General features: G+C 41.8%; 1 protein-coding gene across 2 annotated transcripts in view; it reads right to left on the bottom strand.

The window, feature by feature from the left end:
* LOC127635839 (leucine-rich repeat transmembrane neuronal protein 4-like) overlaps nucleotides 1-25,742 on the bottom strand; it is a 57,544-nt gene that overhangs the window by 16,317 nt on the left and 15,485 nt on the right. Inside the window, exon 2 of one of the 2 annotated variants that reach the window (XM_052116083.1) lies at nucleotides 20,101-21,749. In XM_052116083.1, the coding sequence (XP_051972043.1) occupies nucleotides 20,101-21,749 (1,649 nt within the window). Of the gene's footprint in view, nucleotides 1-20,094; nucleotides 21,750-25,742 lie in introns of those variants that run through there. The other variant, XM_052116084.1, reaches the window with a different exon arrangement.

The raw sequence follows: 25,742 nt of genomic DNA, 5'->3' as shown, positions 1-25,742 counted from the left end.
AGGTCTCATGGCATCTGCGTCCACGGTGATCCTTTGGGCCTTCTGCACATGAGACCATTTCATTTGGTGCTCAAAGCCAGGAGATTTCATCCTAGGGCCAGTCCCCTAAGGCAGATAAGGGTTATGCTTCGTACTCTATGTGGTTCAGACCCCGGTTCCTCACTTTGGGTCCCACTCTAGGTGCATCTTGCCGTCGCAAATTGCTAACGACAGACGGCAGCTCAAGGGGAATGGGAGGGTCATCAGCTCGATTGGCACATCAACTGTCTCGAGTTGATGGCTTTATTTTCGGCCCTGAAGTACTTCCTCCAACATTTGAGAGGCTGCCATGTCCTGGTGCGGGTGCACAACACAGCGGCAGTCTCTTACATAAACCATCAAGGAGGTCTACGGTCATGCCAGCTAAACAGACTGACAGGACAGATTCTTCTTTGGGCCCAGGGCAAGCTCCTGTTAATCAGAGCGGTTTATATCCCTGGATGCCTGAATGTGGGAACAGATTTACTGTCCAGACAGAAAATACTGACGGGGGAGTGGAAACGCCACCCCGAGGTAGTGAGACAAATCTGGTTAAGATTTGACAAGGCAGAAGTGGACCTCTTCGCCTCCCAACAGACAGCGCATTGTCCCCTCTACTTCTCTGAGTCATCCAGCCCACCTGGTTCTGGACGCAATGGCACATACATGGCCCAAAATGCACATTTATGCATTTTCTCCGGTTTCTCTGCTCCCGGGAGTTCTGGCCAGAGTTCGCCAGCAAGGGTCTTGCCTCTTACTGATAGCGCCGCGTTGGCCGAACAGGGTATGGTTTTCAGAGATAATATCTCTCCTCGACGGCTCGCCTTGGGCGATTCCGGACAGGAGGGACCTTCTGTCTCAGGTGCAGGGGACGATATTTTATCCCCGGTCCGAGTTGTGGAACCTTCATGTTTGGCCCCTGAAGGGCCGTTTACAATGCCGGATCAGGAGAAATTTCACAGACTGTGTCCAGTCCGTGCCCTTCTGTCTTACGTCCACCGCAATAGCCAGTGGCATAAGTCAGGGCAACTATTCGTTTGTCATGGGGGCCGTAACAGAAATCCTGAATGTATGAAAAATAAATATCTTCCTTTAGCTTGTTCTTGGAAGTGATACTAAGCACTTAAATGAAAATAGCATGTTCATTGGTGGTAATCTGTTTCCAAGAAAGTGGTAATTTTGAAGTGCTCTGTCATCATGACTGTAGAAAGATTGGAGTCCTGATCAAGAGCAATATTCTATAAAAGGTGGAAAAGTCACAGTAAATCATAATATAACTTTTCAAAAGTAAGCCTGTCACACAAACACTGAAAACCACCAAAAAATTTAATTAAACTACCACACGGTAGAACGCAGTAGAACGGCATCTCGCACAAATGCACATATCTGTGTAATGAACCCCAGAAGATGAATGTTATAGAGCCATGAAAAGTTTGTGGATTATATGCCATTAGTGAATCATAGTAATTATGAGCAAAGCTACACAAATGCTATTTCATAAAAGTACTTGTCACTTCTGTCACAAAATGAAAGTGAGAGAGGACTGTGGATTGTTTAATTTCGCTCAACTGCAATGAATGCAGCCTCCATATGTGTAACATGCATTTGTGTGCCCACAGGCTAAAACATGCATATCCTCAACCATCTTTCTCATGCCCTGCTTATAGGCCTTTAATAATTCAAACATTGAGAAGCAGCTGAGAAGTGACTTGAAGAATTAAGACTAATACACATTATTTTTGGTAGTAAACAATTAAAGATAGACTCCATTAAAATGCTATTTTTATGTTTTTTAGCTGTATGAAATCAGCATCTAGAAGAGGGAGCTATTAAATCATGCTATAAATGATGTTTACGTCACAGTACATAATTAAATTGCATATTCCTTCTTCTCAAACATAAAAAAATGTAATGATAACAAGGAAAATACAAATTAATCATTAAAATCCACATGAAATTGCTTGATTGTTCTGGTTTGATGTATTTCCTACAGGAAAAAAAAAAGTTTGGGTGGGGAATTTTGAAACTCTCCACTTTATTTTATACCCAACAGACTTTAATTTATGTCACAGCCATGAGCCATGGTCAATGTCATAGGGTCTTTGAAAAAAAATTAACTGAAATATGATATGAAAAGTAATAGGTTCATTGAGGTTGGCCGACTTTGATTTTAGACTATTGACTTTCAGTTCAGGAATTTGGACAAGACACTGTTCAAAACTCATGACCTGAAGAAAAAACATATTTAAAAATAAAATACCATACTATTCTAACCGTAACCTTTGTCATTAGCATGCTGCTTTTAAGTCAACATGCACTTGAGGATATATTCTACAATTCATCAGATATTGCACAGAAAAACTGCATCTTTGCTGTGGGCATGTTGTACGCTTCATCTGATATCTACTGTACATGAAACAAAAAGTAGCAGAGGTATAACAGTATTTGATATGAAGCCCTGCTAAGGCACTTACATGGTAGAACAGCCAATCCACAATTATCTCAGATATCTTTATACAAACATCTTGTAAACCCTGGCCCATAAAGTTTACACTTCTTTTATTTCTCTGTATCCCTTCCTTGCACATTTATTGAAGCTCTTACAACGTTGTTGAAGTGAAGTTCCCTTTCCAAAAAGCTTCACTACGATGCTGCGCTGCTAAGCGCTTCGGGGAACAACTCTAGCTGTGAACCGAGCTGAATAATGTGCGTAACACTTCAATGAACATTGACCGGAATTTATAGCCTCGGCTGATGTAATCATTAGCTGCACCTGCGGCCAGGCTATAAATGGATACGTCAGAAACTCTTTTTTCAGAGCGATTCTGTTTCTGTGTGTTTCACAAACCCTGTCAAAACTTTCTTTCCTCTGTTAGGAGTTAGAATCAGTTAGGCAGTGTGCAGTGAACGTTGTTCTCTTTTCTCTTCTGTTTAGAAAATATTATATATATATATATATTTCTAAAAAAGAAAGAAAAAAAAAACTTGCCTCGCCACTGCCAGGTTCTATGTGGCCACTGCGGTTTGCCACGGCTTGGTGGGTGGGGTGCCCTCAAAGAGGCATCCTCATTATTGCCCGGGCCTACGAGGCGCGCGGTCAAGCTTCGCCAGTAGGTTTTAGGGCGCACTCTACCAGAGGGCTCTCCTCCTCTAAAGCCTTGGCTAGAGGTATCCCTCTGCAGCAAGTTTGTGATGCGGCAGGTTGTCCTCTCCGCACACATTCATTAGATTTTTATAGTTTGGATGTTTTGCCACTCCGGGCTCTTATGCCCTTGAGTCGACATCTCAAGCTCATGTCTGGACAAGTTTGTGATGTGGCAGGCTGGTCCTCTCTGCTCACATTCATCAGTTTTTATGACAAGTTTGTGTTGCGATAGGGTTCTCTTCGCACACATTCATTGAACTTTATGGGTTAGATGCTTTGCTACTCCGGACTCTTATGTCCTTGAGTCGACATCTCAGCCAATGCCTAAACAAGTTTGTGATGCGGCAGGTTGTCCTCTCCGCACACATTCATTGGACTTTTTTAGTTTGGATGTTCTGCACTCTGGGCTCTTATGCCCTTGAGTCGACATCTCAGCTCATACCTGAACAAGTTTGTGATGCGGCAGGCTGGTCCTCTCCGCACACATTCATCAAAATTGAATGGTTTAGATGTTTATGCTACTCCGGGCTCTTATGCCCTTGAGTAGACATCAAGCTCATGTCTGAGACCTCCTGCGTTTTTGTGAGTACACTGCACAACCGTAGGGGTCCGGACAGCCCCGAGTGCGGCGGCGTGGGTATTGCGTTCCCCGAAGCGCTTAGCAGCGCAGCATCATGGTGAATCTTTTTGTAAAGGGAACGTCTCGGGTTACATGTGTAACCCTTGTTCCCTGAAAAAAGCGGAACGAGATGCTGTGCTGCTTTGCCGCACTGGGACGTCCCAGGACTGCTCTTCAAAAAGAAGTATCTGATGACACCTGGTGACGTATCCATTTATAGCCTGGCCGCAGGTGCATCTAATGATTACATCAGCCGAGGCTATAAATTCCGGTCAATGTTCACTGACGTGTTACACACATTATTCAGCTCGGTTCACAGCTAGAGTTGTTCCCCGAAGCGCTTAGCAGCGCAGCATCTCGTTCGGCTTTTTTCAGGGAACAAGGGTTACACATGTAACCAGAGACATTCTTGCCTGATATCTCAAGGTTAACTGAAGAACAAAATACAAATGTGTTGGCTCAACATGAATTCATTCTGGACATGAATTCCACACACTGAAAAGGAGTTTCCTTAATATGGAATTAAACTATGTTTTAATTAAATTCTTTGTGCAGCAGAAACCTAAATTAATAAAGTTAACATTTTAAAGTTAAAATGCAATCTGTCCATTTTACTTAATTGAACCTTGCAGCTAATAACAACACACACTGCATATTATTTCTAACTTTTTGTACTGTTAGACATGTGTGGTGTTCGAGAGTATTCAGATCCCCAATCACTCATTTTTGTGTGGTTTCCTTTTCACATTGATTCATGTAAAAAGCAATACTAATGCTTCAGTAAAAATGTGCCCATCCTTAACCTAACCATAAGCTCTCTCATTCACAATGGTAACCTTTTTCTTAAAAAAAAAAAAAAAAATCCAACAAGACAGAAACCCCTGTAAATCCTAAAATAAAAGAACATTACATACTAAAAATTCTCCTCAATTTTATCTTGCTTACAAATACATACAAAATTATGTATTCTCTCAGTCCAGTGCTAAGCAAAGCAAGCTGGGAACTGAAAATACCCTACCCAGCAATCCATTAGAACAAATATTATTCACATAGTCCCAACACAATTGGATTAAGTCAACATAGATGGAGTTTACACAATAAAAGAGTTATTGATGAAAAATTCTAAATGATTGTGTTGCATTAGGTAATTTAATTAAGTAAATTGAGCAAGCAGTAAAAATCACATTGAGTGAACACCATCAGTTAAAAGTCTGAATCCATTTAAACATTTCATAGAAATGTGATCATAACTTTTTGATGACTGTGTTGAATTTTACTCCACATGATTTTGTTCTCATCTCAAACATATATATTTTAAGTTGATAATAAGTATACTGGTTTAGAATTTTCAATAGAGCAATACTTAAGGGAATAGTTGACTCAAATTAAAACATTCCGTCATTATTTGATTCATCCTCAGCTCTGAGCTCTGAGCCTGTATGCTGATTTTTCTGTGGAACAATAAATTAAGACATTTTTGAATAATTTTTACCCAGATTTTTCCATTCCTGACAGTTCATAGAAACTCATATGACTCATGCTCTATAATTATGAGTACAACATGAGGGTGAGAAAATTGTCAGAATTTTCATAATTGGGTGAACTATTTCTTTAACCCCATATTGTTCAAAGCCATCAACAGATTTCAAACTGACCTCTCCAAATTAAAGTTTACTAGGAGAGATAAAAAGGACTATTATTCTAAACACTTTGTCGATTTATGGTAATAAGAAAGACATTTGGAAAGATCTCATCAACACCACATCATTAATGCTACAAAGCATGTTAACTCAGCAACTTGGGCACTATTAGATTAAAGTGTACAGAAGCTACGTTTATCCTGTGTGTGTGTGTGTGTGTGTGTGTGTGTGTGTGTCCTTTTCTCACTATTTTCTGCTGTCACACATTTATTTTAAAGCTCTACAAAAAAAGTCAGGCTTCCCTTAGTTGTCTTTGCCCGAAAGCTAGACATGGTTCTGGCTGGAGCTTTTAATAAAATGCAATCAAGACCTTTTGTCTAATGAAATGCCCATTTGAGTCAAGCCAAGAATCGTTTCAAACATAAAACAAAAGATTATTTAAGACAATATAGTAAAAGATACCAATGTTCAACAAACAGTTACATTTTAATATTAATAATTGTCAGAATACACAATTCTTCAGCAAATTTAGTTAATTTCCTAACCGTAGGCTGTTTGCAGTTACCAAGCATTGCAGCAAAGAGGCACATTGTTATAGAATGGTGTGTGTTTGCAGTCATTTTACAATGGCTTTGAACATGACTCATCTAATCAGAATTTAGAATCAGAAAAATCCATTCTATAAGGCCTTTTTAAGGGGAACTAAAAAGAAACATACAACTTTGAAAGGCGAATTCTACTTCTTATTACATTTAAACCTAACTGTGATACCTTTACTGTTTCTTGTGCTCTTTTTACTTACAAATTCCTACTGCCTTGAAAGGCAAATCTATAATTAATCTCCATGAGGGATGATTTATACATTAATTAACGGGAAATTTGGGGAAGTATGGATGGAAACGTCTCTTAAAATATCAGCTTTTAAATTAAAACAGCAAATGAATGTGAATCATAAATTTCATAACATTCATAATGAGGCCCTTTTGACATCAAGAGACATTAAGTATTTAATGGCCACTTTAATCTGATGAGGCAATGGGAATCATTGGGCATGGGCTGTCACCGGTTCATATCATAAAACAGGGTGAAAGTGGCTTACAAAAAGAATGAATTGGATGAATGCTGTGTTCCTATATAGAGTGCAACAGTGACCACCAGCTTTGGAAAGCCTTGATTCTGGGCCCCCCCAATCCCATGGTAAAAATCTAAAATGTTAAAATATTGATTTTTAGTAAAATTATTCAGACTGATTGCACTGAGAATTCAGCAATAGTATGCCAACATGTCTACACCTGGAATCAGTCTGAACATTTGAGCAAGCGTAATTATGTAAAACATATGTCATCAGAAATGCATATTTTGTTAACTCTGCCCCTAAACCAAACCCCAACCCTAAACCTAAGTGTCAGTGGAGTAAAAATTTAACTTTAGAGTGAAAATGCAACCGGCGAATCACGAACACCATTGTTAATGCGATCATGATTAGTTCCTAGTCTCTGAGGTTGATGCAATTAGTGCTAGTGAGAAAGGTAAACACTTTTGAATTGACGTAAAAATGTGTGAAGGGGGATGGCTCTAGTCAGTAACTCGGCAGAATGGGTTCGATTGCAGGGCACATGAACATTCATACACATGTCGACTTGATATCGTGATATCCTGATATTGCAGGATAACGTCTTGGTTACTGTTGTAACCTCTGTTCCCTGATGGAGGATGTAGTCGATGTAGTGACACTAGAGGTTCGAGCCCCAATCACCTTTGCTTAAAATAGAAAAGGCCAATAAGAATTGGCGAGAGGAATTTGCATGCCACTCTCTGCCCCGGACATATGGGTATAAAAGGAGATGGTGTGCACCACTCATTCAGATTTATGTTGAGGAGCCGATAGAGAGTCCCGGCCATGTCAGCGGCCGGTCCAGCCCCATGGCAGGAGGGACACAATGTCTCGTTCCCTATATAAGTAACCAAGACATTCCCTGTCTGTCACTCACTCGATGTTGTGTCGATCTAGTGACACTAGGGTTTCCTATAGGAAATGCAGCAGGTGCTGAACCGTGTCACAAGGTATGGAAGAGTGGACATGGGCAAGCTGCTTCGTGCCTCAGAGCAAGCGCTCAACCATGTTGTGACCTTACAGCAAGACCACATCCTACTGGAGGCAGGTTAACATGTGGAGAATACCTCACATGGACTTACCAACAGGGAAGTTCACATATGGAATGATACAACTGGAGGACCTGCTCTAGTGGAACACCTACCCATAGAAATGCCAGATCTGACCAAGGGCTGAAAGTCATAAAGGTGCTGTCAGTCGAGGTGCTGAAACACAAGGACCCAGTGTGCACACAATATATCTCACGAGTGAGCTAGGATTAGCCAGTCATCGAGATAATTGAGAATGCATATGCCTTTTTCCCTCAGCGGGGCCAGGGCAGCCTCTGCGACTTTGGTAAAGACGCAAGGGGAGGACCTTGTACTGGTATGCTCGTCCCTTGAAGGCAAACTGAAAGGTCTGTGTCAAGGAAGGATCGAAAGTACACTTCCTTCGCGTAGATGGCCGTGAACCAATCCTGATGTCGAATTGATGCCAGGATGCATTAACATCCTGAATGGAATCCTGTGTAAGGCTTTGTTCAAGGCACGCAGATCCAAGATTGGGTGTGCCCCTCCCCCTCTCTTGAGCACGATAAATTAAGGGCTGTAAAAGCCCTTTTGCAAATCGGCTATGGGGATGTGCTCTATTGCTCCCTTCGCCAGGAGGGTGGCAACCTCCACCTGGAGGACGGAGGCACCCTCGCACCGCCTCATCCCTGGGCTGCCCGTATCAGGACCACCTCGAAGCCCAGCTTCCCACGGGAGAATTTCTTTCTCTGAGGCCGGCATTTGATGGTACAGGAGCTGGGGCTGGCTCCACAGGGGAAGAGCTCTGGCGAGAAGCAGATGGGGCGTGGGATTCATCTTCTGGGGATTCACCTGAAGGTGGCCGAGTCAAGCCGCAACAGAATTCCTGAAGGCTTAAATCGCCTCAGTGTGACCTCACTGTTGAGAACTGATGGCCGAAATCCTTGCCAAAAAGCCCCCCTTGGGAGATGGGCGCATCGAGAAAGTGGACTTTAATGTACCACCGCGGTGCGTTCTACTTGGGAAAGCATGACAAGGCAAAGTGTGTACGGGCAGAAAAAGGTGCCTTTCATGACTTCGTTAGCTCCTTGTGCACTTCCAGAAATAAAGGCACCGGGGCGGGGCGTGGCCGTGAGTCGTGCTTGAGCCCAGAAAAAAATTATCTAGCTGTGGACGCTTAGGGCAGGGTGGAGAGTTCCACTTTAGCCCGATGTTCGCAGCCGACCTGGGAAAGCACGGCTGCCATCTCAGTGTCCGCCTCATCCTGTGCTCTACCGCCCGTGGGCGGGAGCTCAGAATATTCATCCACTTCCGATAGCAGAAGCCCACCCTCTGATGCTGTGACCGAAAGCTCATCCTCGCCGTGAGCTGCAAACAACACAATAAACCCGCCCTGAAGCGGGCCGCCTGCATCGCTCGAAAGCTCTTCCAGATAGAACGAGCATGCTGGGGTTGGGAGGTCCACGGGCTTGCGGAGCATCAGCCCTGGATGAACCAGGTTGGGTAGCAGCTGGGTGACTCCTTGCTTCATGAAGAAGGAAGTGAGCCTTGACCACAACTTTCTCATGGGCATGTTCTCACATTGAGAACATGAACCTTCCACGAAAGCTGCCTCGGCGTGCTGGTGCCCCAAGCATTTGAGACTTTTATGGCTGTCCGGAGGGGAGAGATCACAGCCACATCCAGTAGCTCAAACATGGAAGGATACCCTGGAAGCACAACACTCGACCATGCGAGGGTGACCTCTGATATATGCATTAAAATCCAGCAAAGCCAAAGCAAGAGGTGAGAGGACGAACACATCATGCATTCAGCTCTGAAGAACAAATCTGAATGAGTGAAGCACACCATCTCCTTTTATACCCGGGGCGGAGAGTGTCATGCAAATTCCACTCACCAATTCTCATTGGCCTTTTAAATTTTAAGCAAAGGTGATTGGGGTTCTCAAGATCGAACCCCTAGTGACACTACATCGACACAATGTTGAGTGAGTGACTGAGAGGGAAGTGTAGTTCTTCACTGGGAATTCTGCATTCGCTTCTTGAGAGGGATATATCATTGCTTACAACCTCAGAGCTCAAATTATGTCCGTCTTGAAAGATGTATATGTTATAATTAAAAATCTTTTTCTCTATGTAAAAAAAGGAATGTGATTTTATGAAATCACAGTTTTTTAAAAAGGTTTACAGATAGGGCATACTGATAAGTGTAAGACATCATTAGAGACTTAAAATCTACTTTTATTTGTGTACACTCACAATAACAACAAAACATTGTGCTTTTGTAAAATAAAGAAAATAAAAATAGTGAGCTGTCAGCAGTCTCTGGGTTTGCGAGCATATATCTCAAACACGTCACAAAAATGAACTGAAACTCTGGGAATACTTATCACACAAACATGAAACATATGTCTAAAGAAAGCTTAAAATGTCTACTTTTAAATAAAACAATTCAAATTTAAAACAAATATTCTCCTGCAATGTAATCTGTATGAAACAAAGCGATGTACAGTTTCTACTGGCTCAGCGAGCAGAGCGCGCCATTCATACGCTAATTTGCTGAGATGATCAAACCAAATGGTAAACACCCCCGACTGTGCTTTAAAAACAAAGTTTCACTTTTATGTGCGTTTGAAAGACAGCACGATACACAAGTGAGAAAACTCCTGGATAGTGATGAAGAGTTACAATTTTCCTCAGAAGAATAGCCGGACTCTGATGAACGTTTGTATTTTGAAGAGAGACTTGATCCAGTCGAGGATACAATTTCTGACGAGTAAGTCATATATTTTTCATTAGTTGACATGATATTTTATATAAAAATTTATATATTTTATTAGTGGGACTCTTTCCAGACTTGCCAGCCAGGATTCAGAGTATTGAAATTTGAAATATGTCCTAATAAGCAAGTTTTAGTTACAATTAAATGCTGTTTCGGCTAAGCAGGTATTTAAATTGTATGCTGTATGATATAAATGAGATATGTAATATGATATAAAAATAATATGAATGTTTAGATTATATTTAACTAGTGTTTATGCTGTCTCATTATCATCAACAAAGCTTGTGCTTGCAAATGTGTGTTCAGGTTAAATGAGTAAAATGCATCTAATAAGCCCATATTAGAAAATCAGCATATTATAATGATTTCTGAAGTATCATGTGACACTGAAGACTGCAGCAATGATGCTGAAAATTCAGCTTTGATCACAAATTGCATTTTACAATATACTCAAATAGAAAACTGTTCTTTTAAATTTTAAATATAGTTCAAATTTTTTTTACTGTATTTTGGATCAAATAAATGCAGCCTTGGTGAGCAGAAGAGACTTCTTTTAAACGGTAATGTAAGTGTAAAATTAAGTAAAGTCTTTATGTAAAGAAAATGTATAGTCATTACTTCTTTTAACTTAAAACTTGATTTTGGTTATTAAGTCTCCTCACATTCATTCTCTTTCTGTCACATTCCTCATTGATAGGCCCAGGGGAGGGGTCTTTGTCTCCTCAGGTGTGAATTACAATCCATATTCATGATAGTTCACGCCTCCTCGTATATGACCTTTCTAACACTAAAAGTGTCTTACAAAAGTTATATTGTTTATTGTTTTGTATGAATGAGTGATCAGGATGGTTTTCACATCATTTTGTAGCAAAAACTCTAGGCTACAAGATCCAGTTCTCAAAAGTCTTGTGGACAAATGTTTAGTATGTGTTATATGGCCTTATTTCAATGACAAAATTTTTTTTTTTTCAAAAGCCATGCATAAACGTTATTTTCTCAAAAATACAAACATCTACACAGACACATGTTGCTCACATGTTATTGTAGCCTAGTTTGTGCTGAATACCGCATTATCAGACTTTAGCCATTAATGTGTTTTTAAGCAACTGTAAAAAGCACAAATGTCAAGGCATGTCAAAACTTCTCCAAGGCCCAAAACACCCTCGGACCCCAGAGGGTTAAAACTTCTTGTCACAAATAACTTTATCACATCAGGGCCATATTTTTGTAAGGTCTTCGTGCTCATCATTAGTGACTTAGCTACTTCTTTTGTTAGTGTTTTTTTTTATAGAGTCTGGCAGAATCTTTTCAGTGCTCCACAAGTTTGAGTGAGATAAATACGACTATGTCCTTGCATGTTATTGGAATGATAGCATGCCAAGGACTCTATTTAAAAACACATAATGGATAAGCTCAGAATACTGTGTAAAACTCAGGGTCGACAACCTATGGCACACATGCCACCATTCCCTTGCAAGTACATGCCATTCTACCTCTTAATATAATCCTTCCTCATAATTAAGCAGCGTATTTGATTTAGTTATAAGCTGAATGGGAATCTAAAAACTATCAAACTAGGCTTGTCAACAAATGAGTGCAGCACGTGCAAGCCATATTGCGGCACAGTTTAATTCAGGCAGTGTTTCACTTTTGGGGAGTTGTGAAAGTAAACATGACTATTTTGCATAGGATGCGTTGAGAGTTTAAGCATAAGAGAGCTAACATTAATTTCTTTCTTTTTGCTTGCAGAACATTACTTGATGTAATAAAAATTTACTGCTGTCAATATTACAGATTTCCAACCCTGCATACATGCTCCTTAAACCACAATGACCGAAGGCTGAGTCTGATTCAAAATAATTAAACCTTAATAAAGTTCATGACACAAATGTTGCCAACCTCGATGAGAAAGCTTGAGTATTTGTGAGGTATAATAAATTGCTTGAAATAAAATGCTTTCCAAATCATTAAACCACTAAGCGTTTACACATGTGCTGCATATGTTAAGCACATTTGAGGGTAAAATATATGTAAATGTTAAGCAAAAGGTTTTTGTCCACTTATTATAGCAGTCCTACATGGCTCTCTGAAACACTTCATTCAGGTTGGTCAATCGCTGTGCTGTAAAATGTCGACTAAATTAATGGACAATTGTCAAGGAAACCAATTTCCAACAAAGCTGTGCTAGTTTAATGTCTCTTGTTTACTCTGCTGTCTCTTTCTTCTCATAATCACATGTTGTCAACTCAAAGAAATATTGAATATTAGCCAAAATAAACCCTTCTGAGTGATACAAGACCTGATCAAATTCTAAACCATGCATTGCTAATTCAGACATTCATAACATTTCTGAATCCTACTGATGCACTCTGTGGGAAAGGATCAGATGAATAAGGTCATTCAAGTCCAAAGAGCTACTTGGGATTTAATTCACTCTCCCTTTTCTCTGATTTCATTACAGACCAAAAGCTTGTGCACACTGAGATACTTGGGTCCTGCTCATGATCATCTTGTCTAACCAGTATCCACAGGGATGGCCTTCACTCTGAACGACTGAAAGAAAAAGCTCTGCACCCGGCACAGCAACACTGTGCTTTCATAAGCATAAGCAGAATTTATGCCTGCTCTTCTATTAATAAACATCACCATAAACTGGTACAAAAAGAACAAAAAAAACAAAAAGGTGAAAAAGGTTATTTATTTCTAAGGAACTAAATGTTCTGGTGATAAGGTGTTATTGTAAGTATCATTTTGCTGACAGGAATGTAATATTTTTCAATTAAAATATAAAATACAGTCATGTGAAAAAGAAAGAACACTCTCCTTGAATTATGGTTCCCCTTCTGTCGCTCTCTCCACGTTGTGTCGGAGAAGCGACACTAGGGGTCTCTCGAGCGCCGATATTCACCTCTGACCTATTGAAAAGGGCCAATGAGAGTTGGCAGTCAGTATTTGCATACCCCGCCCCCGCTTGAGTGGGGCAAATACGGAAGTTTATTCAGAAAATTTCTTCGGACCCGGTGGTCTGTCTGCAGTTTGCTGCGAGTTACACACCACATTAAAACGTTCCTGTTTCCTCTGACGATCTGCATGCTGTTGGATCTTGACGGCGCACAACAGCGGCTTTCTCCTTTACGTGCATTGATGCCCCTGAGCGCTTCGACAGCGCAGACACACACACACACACACACACACACACACACACACACACACACACTGTGTATTAAGAGTGTAAATTCCTATTAAAAGAGTAATTTCTCTAAAAGAGCAAAACACAGCGCCGTTGAACGTTCTTTTCAGAACACGTCTTTTTCAAGATGCCCTTCTGCCCCTGTGTTGTTCCTGGATGCGGTAGAGTGCTCTCCGCTTCAGACGGCCACAGGCGCTGTCTCGTGTGTCACACCGAGACGGCGTTTGTGGATGGTTCATGTTCTCACTGCGAGAACATGACCATGACCACGTTGCGGTCGTGGCTTGCTTTCAACAGAGAGCAAGCCACCCCAGCTGCACCCCGCATTGCTCCTACCCACGGGATTGAGGACGATGCAGTTGGCGCTGGGGGCAATTTGGCCCCAAATTTCAACGCTCGCTGGTCCCCGTCCACGCTCGCGGTGATAGCGGCTCGCCTCACGGCCCGGCTGTCTATCCTCCCGAGCCCGAAGCAGATGAGCTCGCCGCTGCGTCGGAGAGTGTGATGTCTAATGCCGAGGACTTCCCTGGACTGCCGCCTTCGGGCCAGCAGGCCCAGGCTGAGGCCGACACTCAGATGTCTGACATGCTTTCCCGGGCAGCCGTAAGCGTGGGGTTGGATTGGAACCCTCCATCCTCCCCACAGCCTTCACGGTTGGATGACTGGTTCCTGGGGGCAGTGCGCCCTGGTCCCGTTTTTCCCGGAGGTGCATGACGAGCTGACGTCTACGTGGAGAGCCCCGCTCTCCGCCCGTCTAGGTGCCACCCGCTCCACTCTCACCACCCTCGACGGCGGAGAGCGCCACAGATACGGGGCGATTCCCCAGGTCGATAGGGCAGTTGCATACCATCTATGCCCGGTAGCCCTACCTCCTGGTGTGGCGCCCGTACTCCCATCCAAGCCCTGTAGGACAACATCCTGCGCCTCAGCGAAGGCCTACAGTCGCGGCTGGGCAGCTGCCTCCGCCCTGCATCGCGATGGCCCTCCTGCAAGTCCACCAGGCCACAGCACTCAGAAACATGCACGGGGTGGACCTGATCCTGATGTGCTGCAGGAACTGCGCTCAGCGACCGACCTCGCCCTGAGGCGGCGAAGGCCATAGCGCAGGCACTTCGGACAGGCGATGGCCACCCTAGTGGTCCAGGAGCGCCATCTTTGGCTCAATCTGGTCGAGATGCGTGAGGCTGACAAGAACCGCCTCCTGGGCGCACCTGTCTCTCAGACTGGCCTTTTGGCGACACCGTAGAGGACTTCAGCCCAACAGTTCTCCGCGGTGAAGAAGCAGGCGGAGGCCATCTCTCAAGCATCATGCCCGCCGCCAGACCTGCCGCTCACGGGCCCTGCCCGTCTGCCCGCCGAGGCGTCCCCCTGCGAAGAAACCAGCTCCTGCTCAGCCTCAACTCGGGCCCAGCTCTCAGCCCCAGCGTCGAGCACCCGCAGGCGGCGCGCGCCCCTGTCTCACGAACCCCCTCTAGGACCCGGAAGGCTCCCAAGCGTTCCTGAGACAGCCGACCCAGAGCCGAAGACATTAGCTCCGGAGGTCGTAAGACCGCTCCGTCCCCCGGTGGAGGGCCGGGAGGAGAATCCTTTGTTTTTTAATTTGCCACACCCCCTGATGGGGGCTGTGGTACCCACATTCTCAATAAGAGCTATTTCCTTTGCCTCTGGGTCACCTGGCCCGCAAATGCCGTTCTCATGGCAATCTGCTTTCAGATTACGACAGCCCCAGTACCTGTGTGTAATTCCACGGTTCTGTCCCCTTACGAGCGGACCCCCGTGTCTCCCTTAGGCAGTTACAGCTGCCCCGGTCGCCGTGCTGTAGCAACTCCCCCCTTTCGAGGCTGGATCTACCACCGCACCATACTTTCCACACAAGCCCTAAGGCGGCCGTGTGGCGTGTCTACCACTTTTCCTCCCCAAGAAAAAGGGCAGGTGTGGTCTCCGCGAGGGTCTGGGTAAGACCCCTTCCCTATATGCGTGTGGTAAGGGCCCGGCCGTGATTGCTCTATCGCGAGAAACATAGAGAGAAAAGAGGCCCAGCCAGGCTGGCCCGTTCCCATGTTGGCAAACATCGCCTTGTTCCCCTCTCAGGGTAACTAGAAGGATCCCGATGTTCATATGGGGCATTGGGGAAGAGTGCGTGCAGCCAGGTACAGGCGATCGCGCGGTACTGGATGAATCCCTGCCCGCCTCTGTATCGGCAGTTACACGGTTCAGCACATGGCAAGATTGGAATGGGTCCCCTAGTGTCGCTTCTCCGACACAGCGTGGAGAGAGCGACAGAAGAGGAACGTTTGGTTACGTATGTAACCTCCGTTCCCCGAGGGAGGGAACGACTGCGTTGTGTCTTTCCTCCGCCATGTAGCTGAACTGAGCCACTGTTGTGGCTGGACCATTCCGGCTCCTCAGAAAAATCCTGACTAAACTTCCGTATTTGCCCTGCTTAAATACCCGTATCGCGAGGCGGGGTATGCAAATACTGACTGCCAACTCTCATTGGCCCTTTTCAATAGGTCAGAGGTGAATATCGGCGCTCAAGAGAGACCCCTAGTGTCGCTTCTCCGACACAACGTGTCGTTCCCGCCCTCGGGGAACGGAGGTTACATACGTAACCAAACGTTTTACATATCAGGCCATAATAAAAATCATCTAGTCCTTAGCAGATCTATAAATTAGATAAATACAACCTCAGATGAACAACAACACATGACTTATTACACCGTGTCATGATTTATTTAACAAAAATAAAGAGAAAATGGAGAAGCCATTTGTGAAAAACTAAGTACACCTTATGATTCAATAGCTTGTACAACCACCTTTAGCAGCAAGTAATCGTTTTATGTATGACTGTAATGTAGTTCAATGGAAAGGAGGAGGTGAGAACCGGCTTGGCAATATAAATTATATTTTAATTATAAACTTAAACAAAAGACAACAACACACACGACGGACATGTCCGTAAATTATCTCTCTCTCCCGCACCATCCTCCACAGTCAGCCTTTATTATGACCCAATTTCGGCCAGGCTTTAGCTGACAGATGGCCTCACATTTGACTCTAGAATACTTTGGTATACAGAGGAGTTCAGCTATACAGACTCAATGACTGCAAGGTTCCCAGGTCCTGTGGCTGCAAAACAAGCCCAAATCATCACCCCTCCACCAATGTGCTTGACAGTTGGTATTAGGTGTTTGTGCTGATATGTGGTGTTTGTTTTTTGCCAAACGTGCCCTGTGCATTATGGCCAAACATCTCCACTTTGGTCTTGTCTGTCCAAGGGACATAGTTCCAGAAGTCTTGTGGTTTGTTCAGATGCAACTTTGCAAACCTAAGCCAAACTGCCATGTTCTTTTTAGAGAGAAGAGGCCTTCTCCAGGCAACCCTTCCAAACAAGCCATACTTGTTCCGTCTTTTTCTGATTGTACTGTCATGAACTTTAACATTTAACTTGCTAATAGAGGCCTGTAGAGTCTGAGATGTAACTCCTGGGTTTTTTGCAATTTCTCAGGTCTGACCTTGGGGTGAATTTGCTGGGAAATCCACTCCTGGGAAGATTGGCTTTCTGTCTTGACTGTTTTCACTTGTGAATAATCTTACTCAATGTATAATGATGAACTTTACATTTTTGGGAAATGGCCTTATAACCCTCTCAGATTGATGGGCAGCAACAATTGCTTCTTTAAGATCATTGCTGATGTCTTTCCTCCTTGGCATTGTGTGGCATGACACACCTGAATGGTCCAGACTAGCAAACTGCTAAAACTTCGGCTTTTATAGAGGTGGTCACACTTGCTGATGATCAATTATTCAAGGGCATTTTATTAGCAGTACCTGGTCACTACTTAGCTTCTTAATTCCTATGGAAGCAGTAAGGGTGTACTTAGTTTTGTACACATGGCTTCATCTGAGGTTGTATTTACCTAAATTTGAGACCTACTAAGGACCAGAGGATTTTTATTATGCTCTTTCAGCCTCCCATGGCTCTTCCTTCCTTCATCGAGCTCTCCGCCTTCTGAGTCTCCCACAGCTGTGCTCACGGGCATCCAGAAGTGGAAAAGAAGGTCTCCTACTCCCCAGGCACTGCCCGGCTTTCCTCTATCAATGCCAGTGCCCATGACCATGGAGGCCGTTTCCGAGTCACTGCTAGCAATCCTGACTACAGTGACTCCGCCCTCAGAGTCTTCCACAACGACTCCTCCAGTGGTTCCGTTCACTCTCCCAGAGACTCCTATTACAGCGGCTTCACATTCTGACCTAGACCCCGTCCTGTAGCATCCTCCCAGGCTTCCTGACCCAGTCTTGGCCCATTAACAATATTTATTTATTTTAAATTTTTTTGGTGTTATGTTTAGGAGCACCAGGAGTCGCTCCTTAAAGGGAGGGCTATGTCACACCTGAGACTTTTGCCCTAGTAGCCACCAGAGGTCACTAGGAGTCTGAGACTTTTAGTTTGAAGTTTTGTTTACCTTCTTGTGTCTCTGTTCCTGGTTCCTGCCCTGATTGTTCCCAGCTGTTTCTCATTTACCTTGTTTTCCCCAATGTATTTAATGTCCTTATGTTTGCTTGTGTCTTTGTTAGTTGTTGTTTCCTGTTACCCCCATGGATGTAACGTGTTCTGTTCCAGAGTTTTAGTTTTGTTTTGTTCCTGTGTTTTCCAAGATTTGTATCTGGACTCGTTTTCTTATTAAATTAAAGCTGCACTTAGATCCTGCTCTCTTGACTTATTCCTGCATTTATTACACACTGTGAATTGGTCTTTTAATACCATGTATAGACAAATAAACGAATTCCATATGACTTGTGTGCTCTATTCCAAGTCAGAGCTCTCAAATGTAATTCTCCATTCCACATATTCAAACTGACAAACCAGCATTTAAATTTGACACTCCCCTAAAGGTGGCATCTGAAGGGAAATCTGTCTAGGCTCTAAGTCATCATTAAAATCATCCAAATCATGGGACTCCATGGGGTTCCTTCCTCCCTGCTGCCATCATGGTGCACAGCTTTCTCCCTTAGCTGATTCTACTGCCATTAAATTGTTTTAAAAGTCTAGCTGTTGCAGCACCTACATTTCCATCCTGGGCTAAATAAAGTGTTATACCTTACTTCCTTACATTCCCATTCCACACCACTCAACTTGTTATGGAAGTATTTTGTGGTGGTGTTTTATGAACAATTCTCAAAACAACACACTAAAATTGAACAGAAATACTTAAGCCACAGTTACAGGGATAGTTCACCCCAAAATTTTAATTCAGTCTTCATTTACTTACCTCAATGTTTTTCAAAACTCAAATAAAAAAATTAATGGTGACCAAAGCTGTCATTCTACCAAACATCTCCTTTTATGTTCCACTGTCAGGTTTGGAACAACATGGGAGTGAGTAAATAACATAAATTTAATTTTTGAATGAACAATCCAAGGAGAGTCCCTTATTGTACTGTATTGTACAACTGCATCTCATTGTTTGTCCTATTTCATATATTCATTGTCTTATTAATTCTACTCAGTGTTTTAATTACTTAAACTAAACATGTACAAAGTTTGATAGCTTTTCTTATTCCCTCATGTTTGGTTACTTCCATTAGCCAATATGAATAAGTAGCTCCTCTTTTAAATGTAAGCTATCCCTTTTGTTCAAACATGCCATGTGCAGAACCATTGATGAGATGTATCTCTTTGCAGTTAAATGTACTTTACAACATAAAAGCAGGGAACATGGAATGCAAGATTTTACAGAGGAAGGTTATGGTAATTACTCCAATAAATTGGCACCCAGTTGGATTTAAATCATGACTCTTAAAACCAGAATCTTCACAAGCCTAAGACTGCTATGATATCTGGCAAAAAATGACACTTGGCTGTCAAAACCAAAACCCCTAACTATAATCAACAGGTAAAATAGATACTCTTACCTACATTGTGATGGTTTCCAAAACTGGCACATCTTATAAAAGAGCTGTATGAACCAGTAATGGGTTTGGACAGATAGAAAGACAGATGCTTTTAAATATATGACATTAGAGACTGAAGAAGGAGCCATTTTGCATGCTCTAATGGGTTGTGAAATCAATATATCATTAGTTTGCTCTGCAATTTGAATTATTGAAAGTTTTCCTTTTTTTTTTTTTATTTCTGCTGCGCTGTTCCAAGTTAAATTATGCAAACTTCTTCTAAATGCAATGGGCAAGCTTTTCAATGTTAGTAAAATCATTAGGTAACAAGTAAGATCAAGAGTTCTAAATGCAAAGCATGACAAAAAAATAAATAAATGTGCAATTATTAATGAGACAAAAAACAAGATTGTGCCAATGTGTGGGACAGTGCAGTGCTTTTGGAACCATTGACTCCTGGTATTGAGTTTACTTTGCACGAGAATAGATATATCAATTTGGAGTGACAGATAGTGGACTAAATGGGACATCCCTTATATGAGGCATTATGAAGGACCTAAGGAGTCAAGGGTGCTTATCCCTGATCTGATGAATATTTGCAGCATGCACAATTAAGAATTCACCTCTATTTCCAGAGCGGTTCATTTGTTTAGATCTGATTTGATGTTAGGAGGCCTTGCACATGTCATACCTCACATTCCCTGGAGCCGGATATCGTGCAGGTGCAGGTACCTGTCCCATTGCCCAACACCTCCAAGGCTTCTGGCGTGGCTGCAGGGTTGTAGCTCATGTAATATTCCTGAAGCTGAGAGCTCAGGTTCTGCTCTGGCTCCTGACTTTTTTTCCTGCGCTTTCGACCCACAACTGAACTTGGCTGCAACAGTCGGGTGGCACCAGGGTATCGCTTCCAGGAGACATAAATCACTGATAGGACTAAAGACACTGAGAGGAACAGTGCAACCCCACCCATTACTACCTTATGAAAAGACATGCTGCCCTGCTCAGGAGAAGTTGTCACTAATAATCTATTGGAAGATGAGGGAGTCCCTTGATGGGAGTCTCTGGGGTCTTTATCTTTATGACTGGGAAAGGTGGGATGTTGAGGTGGTACAGGTTGGGGAGGAGGAATGGGTGCCTCGGAAGCAGGTGAAGGCAAGGGTGGAGGAGGTGTTGTTGGAGCCATTGTAGGTACAGTTGGTTCAGGAGTAAGATCAAAACTTGGATCAAAGGTCTGCAGATACAAAGGTGATTGAGCAGTGATCTCATAATCATCACAGTCAATAAAATTCTTGGTGGCCTCCATAACTTTCTCCCCTTGAAGATGCTTGGGACTGGTGCAGATTATACTAGTGTCCTTACTACCTCTGAAATCCTTGAGCCAAACAACAAGAGGACAAATTCCTGGCCCACAGTCCCACATATTACCTGCAAGGCTAATGGTAGTTAGGGAGATCCAGGCAGCCACAACTTCCTGAGAAACATTTGCAAGTTTGTTGGACTCTAAGTTGAGAACCTGAAGATTGGGAAGGCATTGAAATACAACAGGATCTAGTGTCTGTATCACATTGCCAGAGATATCAAGCTTCTGCAAGGTATACCAGCTCCAAGGAAGGCCTTGGTTAACAGCTCGAATATGGTTCCACTGTAGATATAGAGCACGAAGGTTAGCAAGACGAGGAAAGAGAAAGAAATTGATTCGTGAAAACTGATTGTGCTCCAGATGGAGTTCCATGAGTCGAGATAACCCCAGGAATGCTGTGCGAGTGAGAACGCGAAGTCGATTGTAGCCCAAGTCAAGGAATTCCAAGCTCCTGCACTCCAGAAAGACCCGGACAGGGATTGTAGTGAGCCCATTGGAGCGCAAGTGCAGGTTCTGCATTTTTCGAAGACCATAGAACTGGCCTGGCTGCAGCTCCTGCAATTTGTTATAGGAGAGGTCGAGACTGCGAATGTTAGGTACTCCATGAAAAGTGACATTATGGAGCTGCGAAATCCTATTAGAGCTCAATATCAGTTCCTTTAATCGTCTTACACCCTGAAAAGCACGACTATCCACTAATGTAATTTGATTGTGGTCCAGGTAAAGCCAAAGTAGCTGGTTAAGATGAGCAAACTGGTAGGGGAGCATTGTGTGCAGGTCATTGTAGCGAAGGGACAGGCCTTGACAACTAATTGAAATATTTTCTGGGACGTTCTGGAAGCCAGCTGACCCACAATGGACAATCTTGCCCTCGCAGTGGCAGCTATTGGGGCACATCCTTTCCCCAGAGCTCAACAGCAGGAGGGAGGATGCTTGCAGGAGGATGAGGGCCACTAATCTCTTGTCACATGTTGCAGAACCTGCAGAGAAATGGCATAATATGAGCTTAAAATATTTTGCAACAAGTTCAATCTTATTTTTTTAAATGTTTAAGGATGTCCAGGCTCATATGAGGAAAGACTTCTACCATCCACACATATTTTCCTATAATAAACATTTGTTTTCATTCCATCATGTCTGTAACAATAGTATAAACAGAATAGGAAATTGAGGAGCTATGTATATGTGTACACAGTTGAAGTCAGAAGTTTGCATACACCTTAGCCAAATAAATTTGAACTCAGTTTTAATCATTGAATACAATTCCCGGTCTTAGGTAATTTAGGATCACTATATTTTAAGAATGTGAAATATCAGAATAATTATAGAATAGTACAGAATAATACAGAATAGTTATTTCAGCTTTTATTACTTTCATCACATTCCCAGTGGGTCAGAAGTTTGCATAAACTTTGTTAGTATTTGGTAGCATTGCCTTTAAATTGTTTAACTTGGGTCAAACTTTTTGGATAGACTTTCACAAGCTTCACACAATAAGTTGGTGGAATGTTGGCCCATTCCTCCAGACAGAACTGGTTTAGTTGAGTTAGGCCTCTTTGCTCGCACAAGTTTTTTCAGTTCTGCCCACAAATTTTCTATTGGATTGAGGTCAGGTCTTTGTGATGGCCACTCCAATACCTTCACTTTGTTGTCCTTAAGCCATTTTGACACAACTTTGGAGGTATGCTTGGGGTCACTGTCCATTTGGAAGACCCATTTGCGACCGAGCTTTAACTTCCTAGCTGATGTCTTGAGATGGTTCTTCAAAATCGACATAATTTTCCTTCTTCATGATACCATCTATTTTGTGAAGTGCACCAGTCCCTCATGCAGCAAAGCACCCCCACAACGTGATGATGCCACCGCTATGCTTCAAGGCTGGGATGGTGTTCTACGGCTGGCAAGCCTCAAAATTTTTCCTCCAAACATAACTATGGTTATTATGGCCAAACAGTTAAATTTTTGTCATCTTTTTGAACATTTCTCCAAAAAGAAAGATCTTTGTCCCCATGTGCTCTTGCAAATTGTAGTCTGACTTTTTTACGGCAGTTTTGGAGCAGTGACTTCTTCCTTGCTGAGCATCCTTTCAGGTAATGTTGATATAGGACTCGTTTTAATGTGGATATAGACACTTTAATGTGGAAGATTCCTCCAGCATCTTCACAAGGTCCTTGGCTGTTGTTCTGGGATTGATTTGCATTTTTGCACCAAACTACGTTCTTCTATGACAGAATGCATCTCCTTCCTGAGCGGTATGATGGCTGCTTGGTCCCATGGTTTTTATACTTGCTTACTATTGTTTGTACAGATGAAGGTGGTACTTTCAGGCGTTTGGAAATTGCTCCCAAGGATGAATCAGACTTGTGGAGGTCCACAATTGTTTTTCTGAGGTCTTGGCTGATTTCTTTTGATTTTCTCATGATGTCAAACAAGAGTTTTGTTTGCACAGAGCACAGAGTTTGAAGGTAGGCCTTAAAACACATCCACAGGTACACCTCCAATTCAGTACACCTCCTATCAGAAGCTAATTGTCTAATTGTCTAAAGGCTTGACATAATTTTCTGGAAATTTCCAAGCTGCTTAAAGGCACAGCTAACTTAGTGTAAACTTCTGACCCACTGAAATTATATAGTCAATTAAAAGTGAAACAGTCCGTCTGTAAACAATTGTTGGAAAAATTACTTGTGTCATGCACAAAGTAGGTGTCCTAAATGACTTGCCAAATACTATAGTTTGCTAATATTAAATCTGTGGAGTAGATAAAAATGAGTTTTAATGACTTAAACCTAAGTGTACGTAAACTTCTGACTTCAACTGTGTGTATATATATATATATATATATATATATATATATATATATATATATATATAAAATGTATTATCTCTATGCATCTTTGGTAGGGATGAACCTTAAATTCTTACACAGATAAGTTGATAATTATTTATGTTATAAATGATAAACATTACTGATAGACAATATTATAAATCTAAGCCATTGTGTAATAACACTATTATTGTGACTTATGTTGCATTTTGCACTCTAGCAGCAGTCATGGTTACCTTTCAAATTGCTTGCAATGGATTGTATTCATTGTAACGGAGAAGGCACTAGGAAATCATGATGTCAGAGCACCCAGTCCCTCGAAAAAAAATAGAATGATAAAAAATAAATAAAATAAAATAAAGCTTTGAAGTAAGTTAGTAGAGTGGCTGGTTTTGTGATATTGTTATTTTATGCTTCATTAGCATTACTGTGCGACTTTTAGAGAGTAGATCTATATGGCCAATGGATTAAATTTTTATTAATAGTTGGTTATTCTAAAAAAAGAAATGTATGTGTGGTGTGACATTAAGTATTCATGCAGCATTAGGTATAAATAGACAATTATAATGCACATACAACAATTATGAACATTTGTAGATATTTAGAATTTTGTTTTAGAGAGATAAACAAAGAAAATAATAACATTTCACACTTCTTAACACTTCACATGAACATCTGAATTCAAAGACATGATGACTCGATGTGAAAATTAGCATTTTAGCTAAAACCAGAGATGGATAAATGAACAAGCATAATTAAGAGCTGAAGTTGATTTGAAAGTAACATTAGTAAAGGTTGTGTAAACAAACAATGAAATTAAACATTTAATTTTTATGCATGAATGTGCGTTCATAAAGGCACTCTTAAAAAGGAAGCTCTCATCAAGAAACAGTGCATATAAAGTTTTTTTTGGTCGTAATCTAATATGATGTCAAAGTTATCCTAATCTACATATAACAATGTTACTATTCAATATCAATCGATTCTGCTAAATGAAATAAATAAATCGGTCATATAAAGAACATAAATCTATGAAAATGTTATACTTTGAATAGGTTAACTACATATCTGAAATATGTGATTGTCCGTCTCTACAAACTGAGAGGTTATAGGTCACTTCATGGGATAAAACATTTCCACTCCCTATCAAAATTAGCACCTACCGTTGTAATGGCACTAATTGGTTTGCTTTTGGTATCTGTCTTTTACCTACTCTTTCTTGTTGGGGCCACAGAGACTGAGGTGAGTAGCTCAGTAATGCTGCTAGTGTTATCATTTAATTCTCTAAAATATTTGGACACATTCATTTTTGGGGTATTATCGCTCTAGTCTGTGGCTCTGCAAGGTACTCTTTGCTATCATAACTTCTATTTCTCCATTAATGGTACAATATAAAAAAAATTATGTTCTTAACAATAAGTGCACACCAAATGAAAAGAGAAGTTTCTGGCACTCTCTGTTGAATTAAACTAGACCAACATTACGATTAACTCTCAAAAGTGTTATAAGGATTAATTTACAAGGAACCATTTTTAAATCTGACTAATTTTCTCCTAAGCACTTATCAACTTTAAGCGGTGACTAATTGCTGTGTCCAGCAATATCTTAAAACTATATTTTTATACTGTTCCACGGAATTGATTAGGCAATTTAGAGCAGAATCATTAAATCACACCTAATTACTCAGGAGCTATTACGTCTGCTCCTAAAATATGTTTAATTTTGTGTTACCTATGCCAGAAAAGATTATGTAAAATGGGCTATTTCAATTACAAACTTCTATACGTTTTAAGTGCAACAGGATTTTTCTTTGCCAGAAAAAGGAACACAGCAATATACGGAACAAAGAAGAAATTGATTTGAGTCTTAATGCATAGTCCTACAGTTTAAGACTCGTACTGCATGTACCATGCACTCATTGCCTACAGTTGCTAAAATAGCAAGACGGAGGCCACCCAAGCATACACTGCAAATTGCAGAGTCATCAGTTTTACCTAAACTATAATTCCATTGTGTAGTTAAGAACATTTTAGAGAAAGGCTAGAGAAAGAGATCACTGTCATTACATCTTCCAACCGGGCTGCCTAATATTCTCTTTTAAGGATTAAATTGTGTCAGAGGAAATTCAGAGCAATGAATCTCACAATTG

Source organism: Xyrauchen texanus, chromosome 43, assembly GCF_025860055.1.
Source record: "Xyrauchen texanus isolate HMW12.3.18 chromosome 43, RBS_HiC_50CHRs, whole genome shotgun sequence".
Lineage (NCBI taxonomy): Eukaryota > Metazoa > Chordata > Actinopteri > Cypriniformes > Catostomidae > Xyrauchen > Xyrauchen texanus.
The sequence above is the reverse complement of the archived record's forward strand: the minus strand, read 5'-3'. Positions and strand labels throughout refer to the sequence as shown.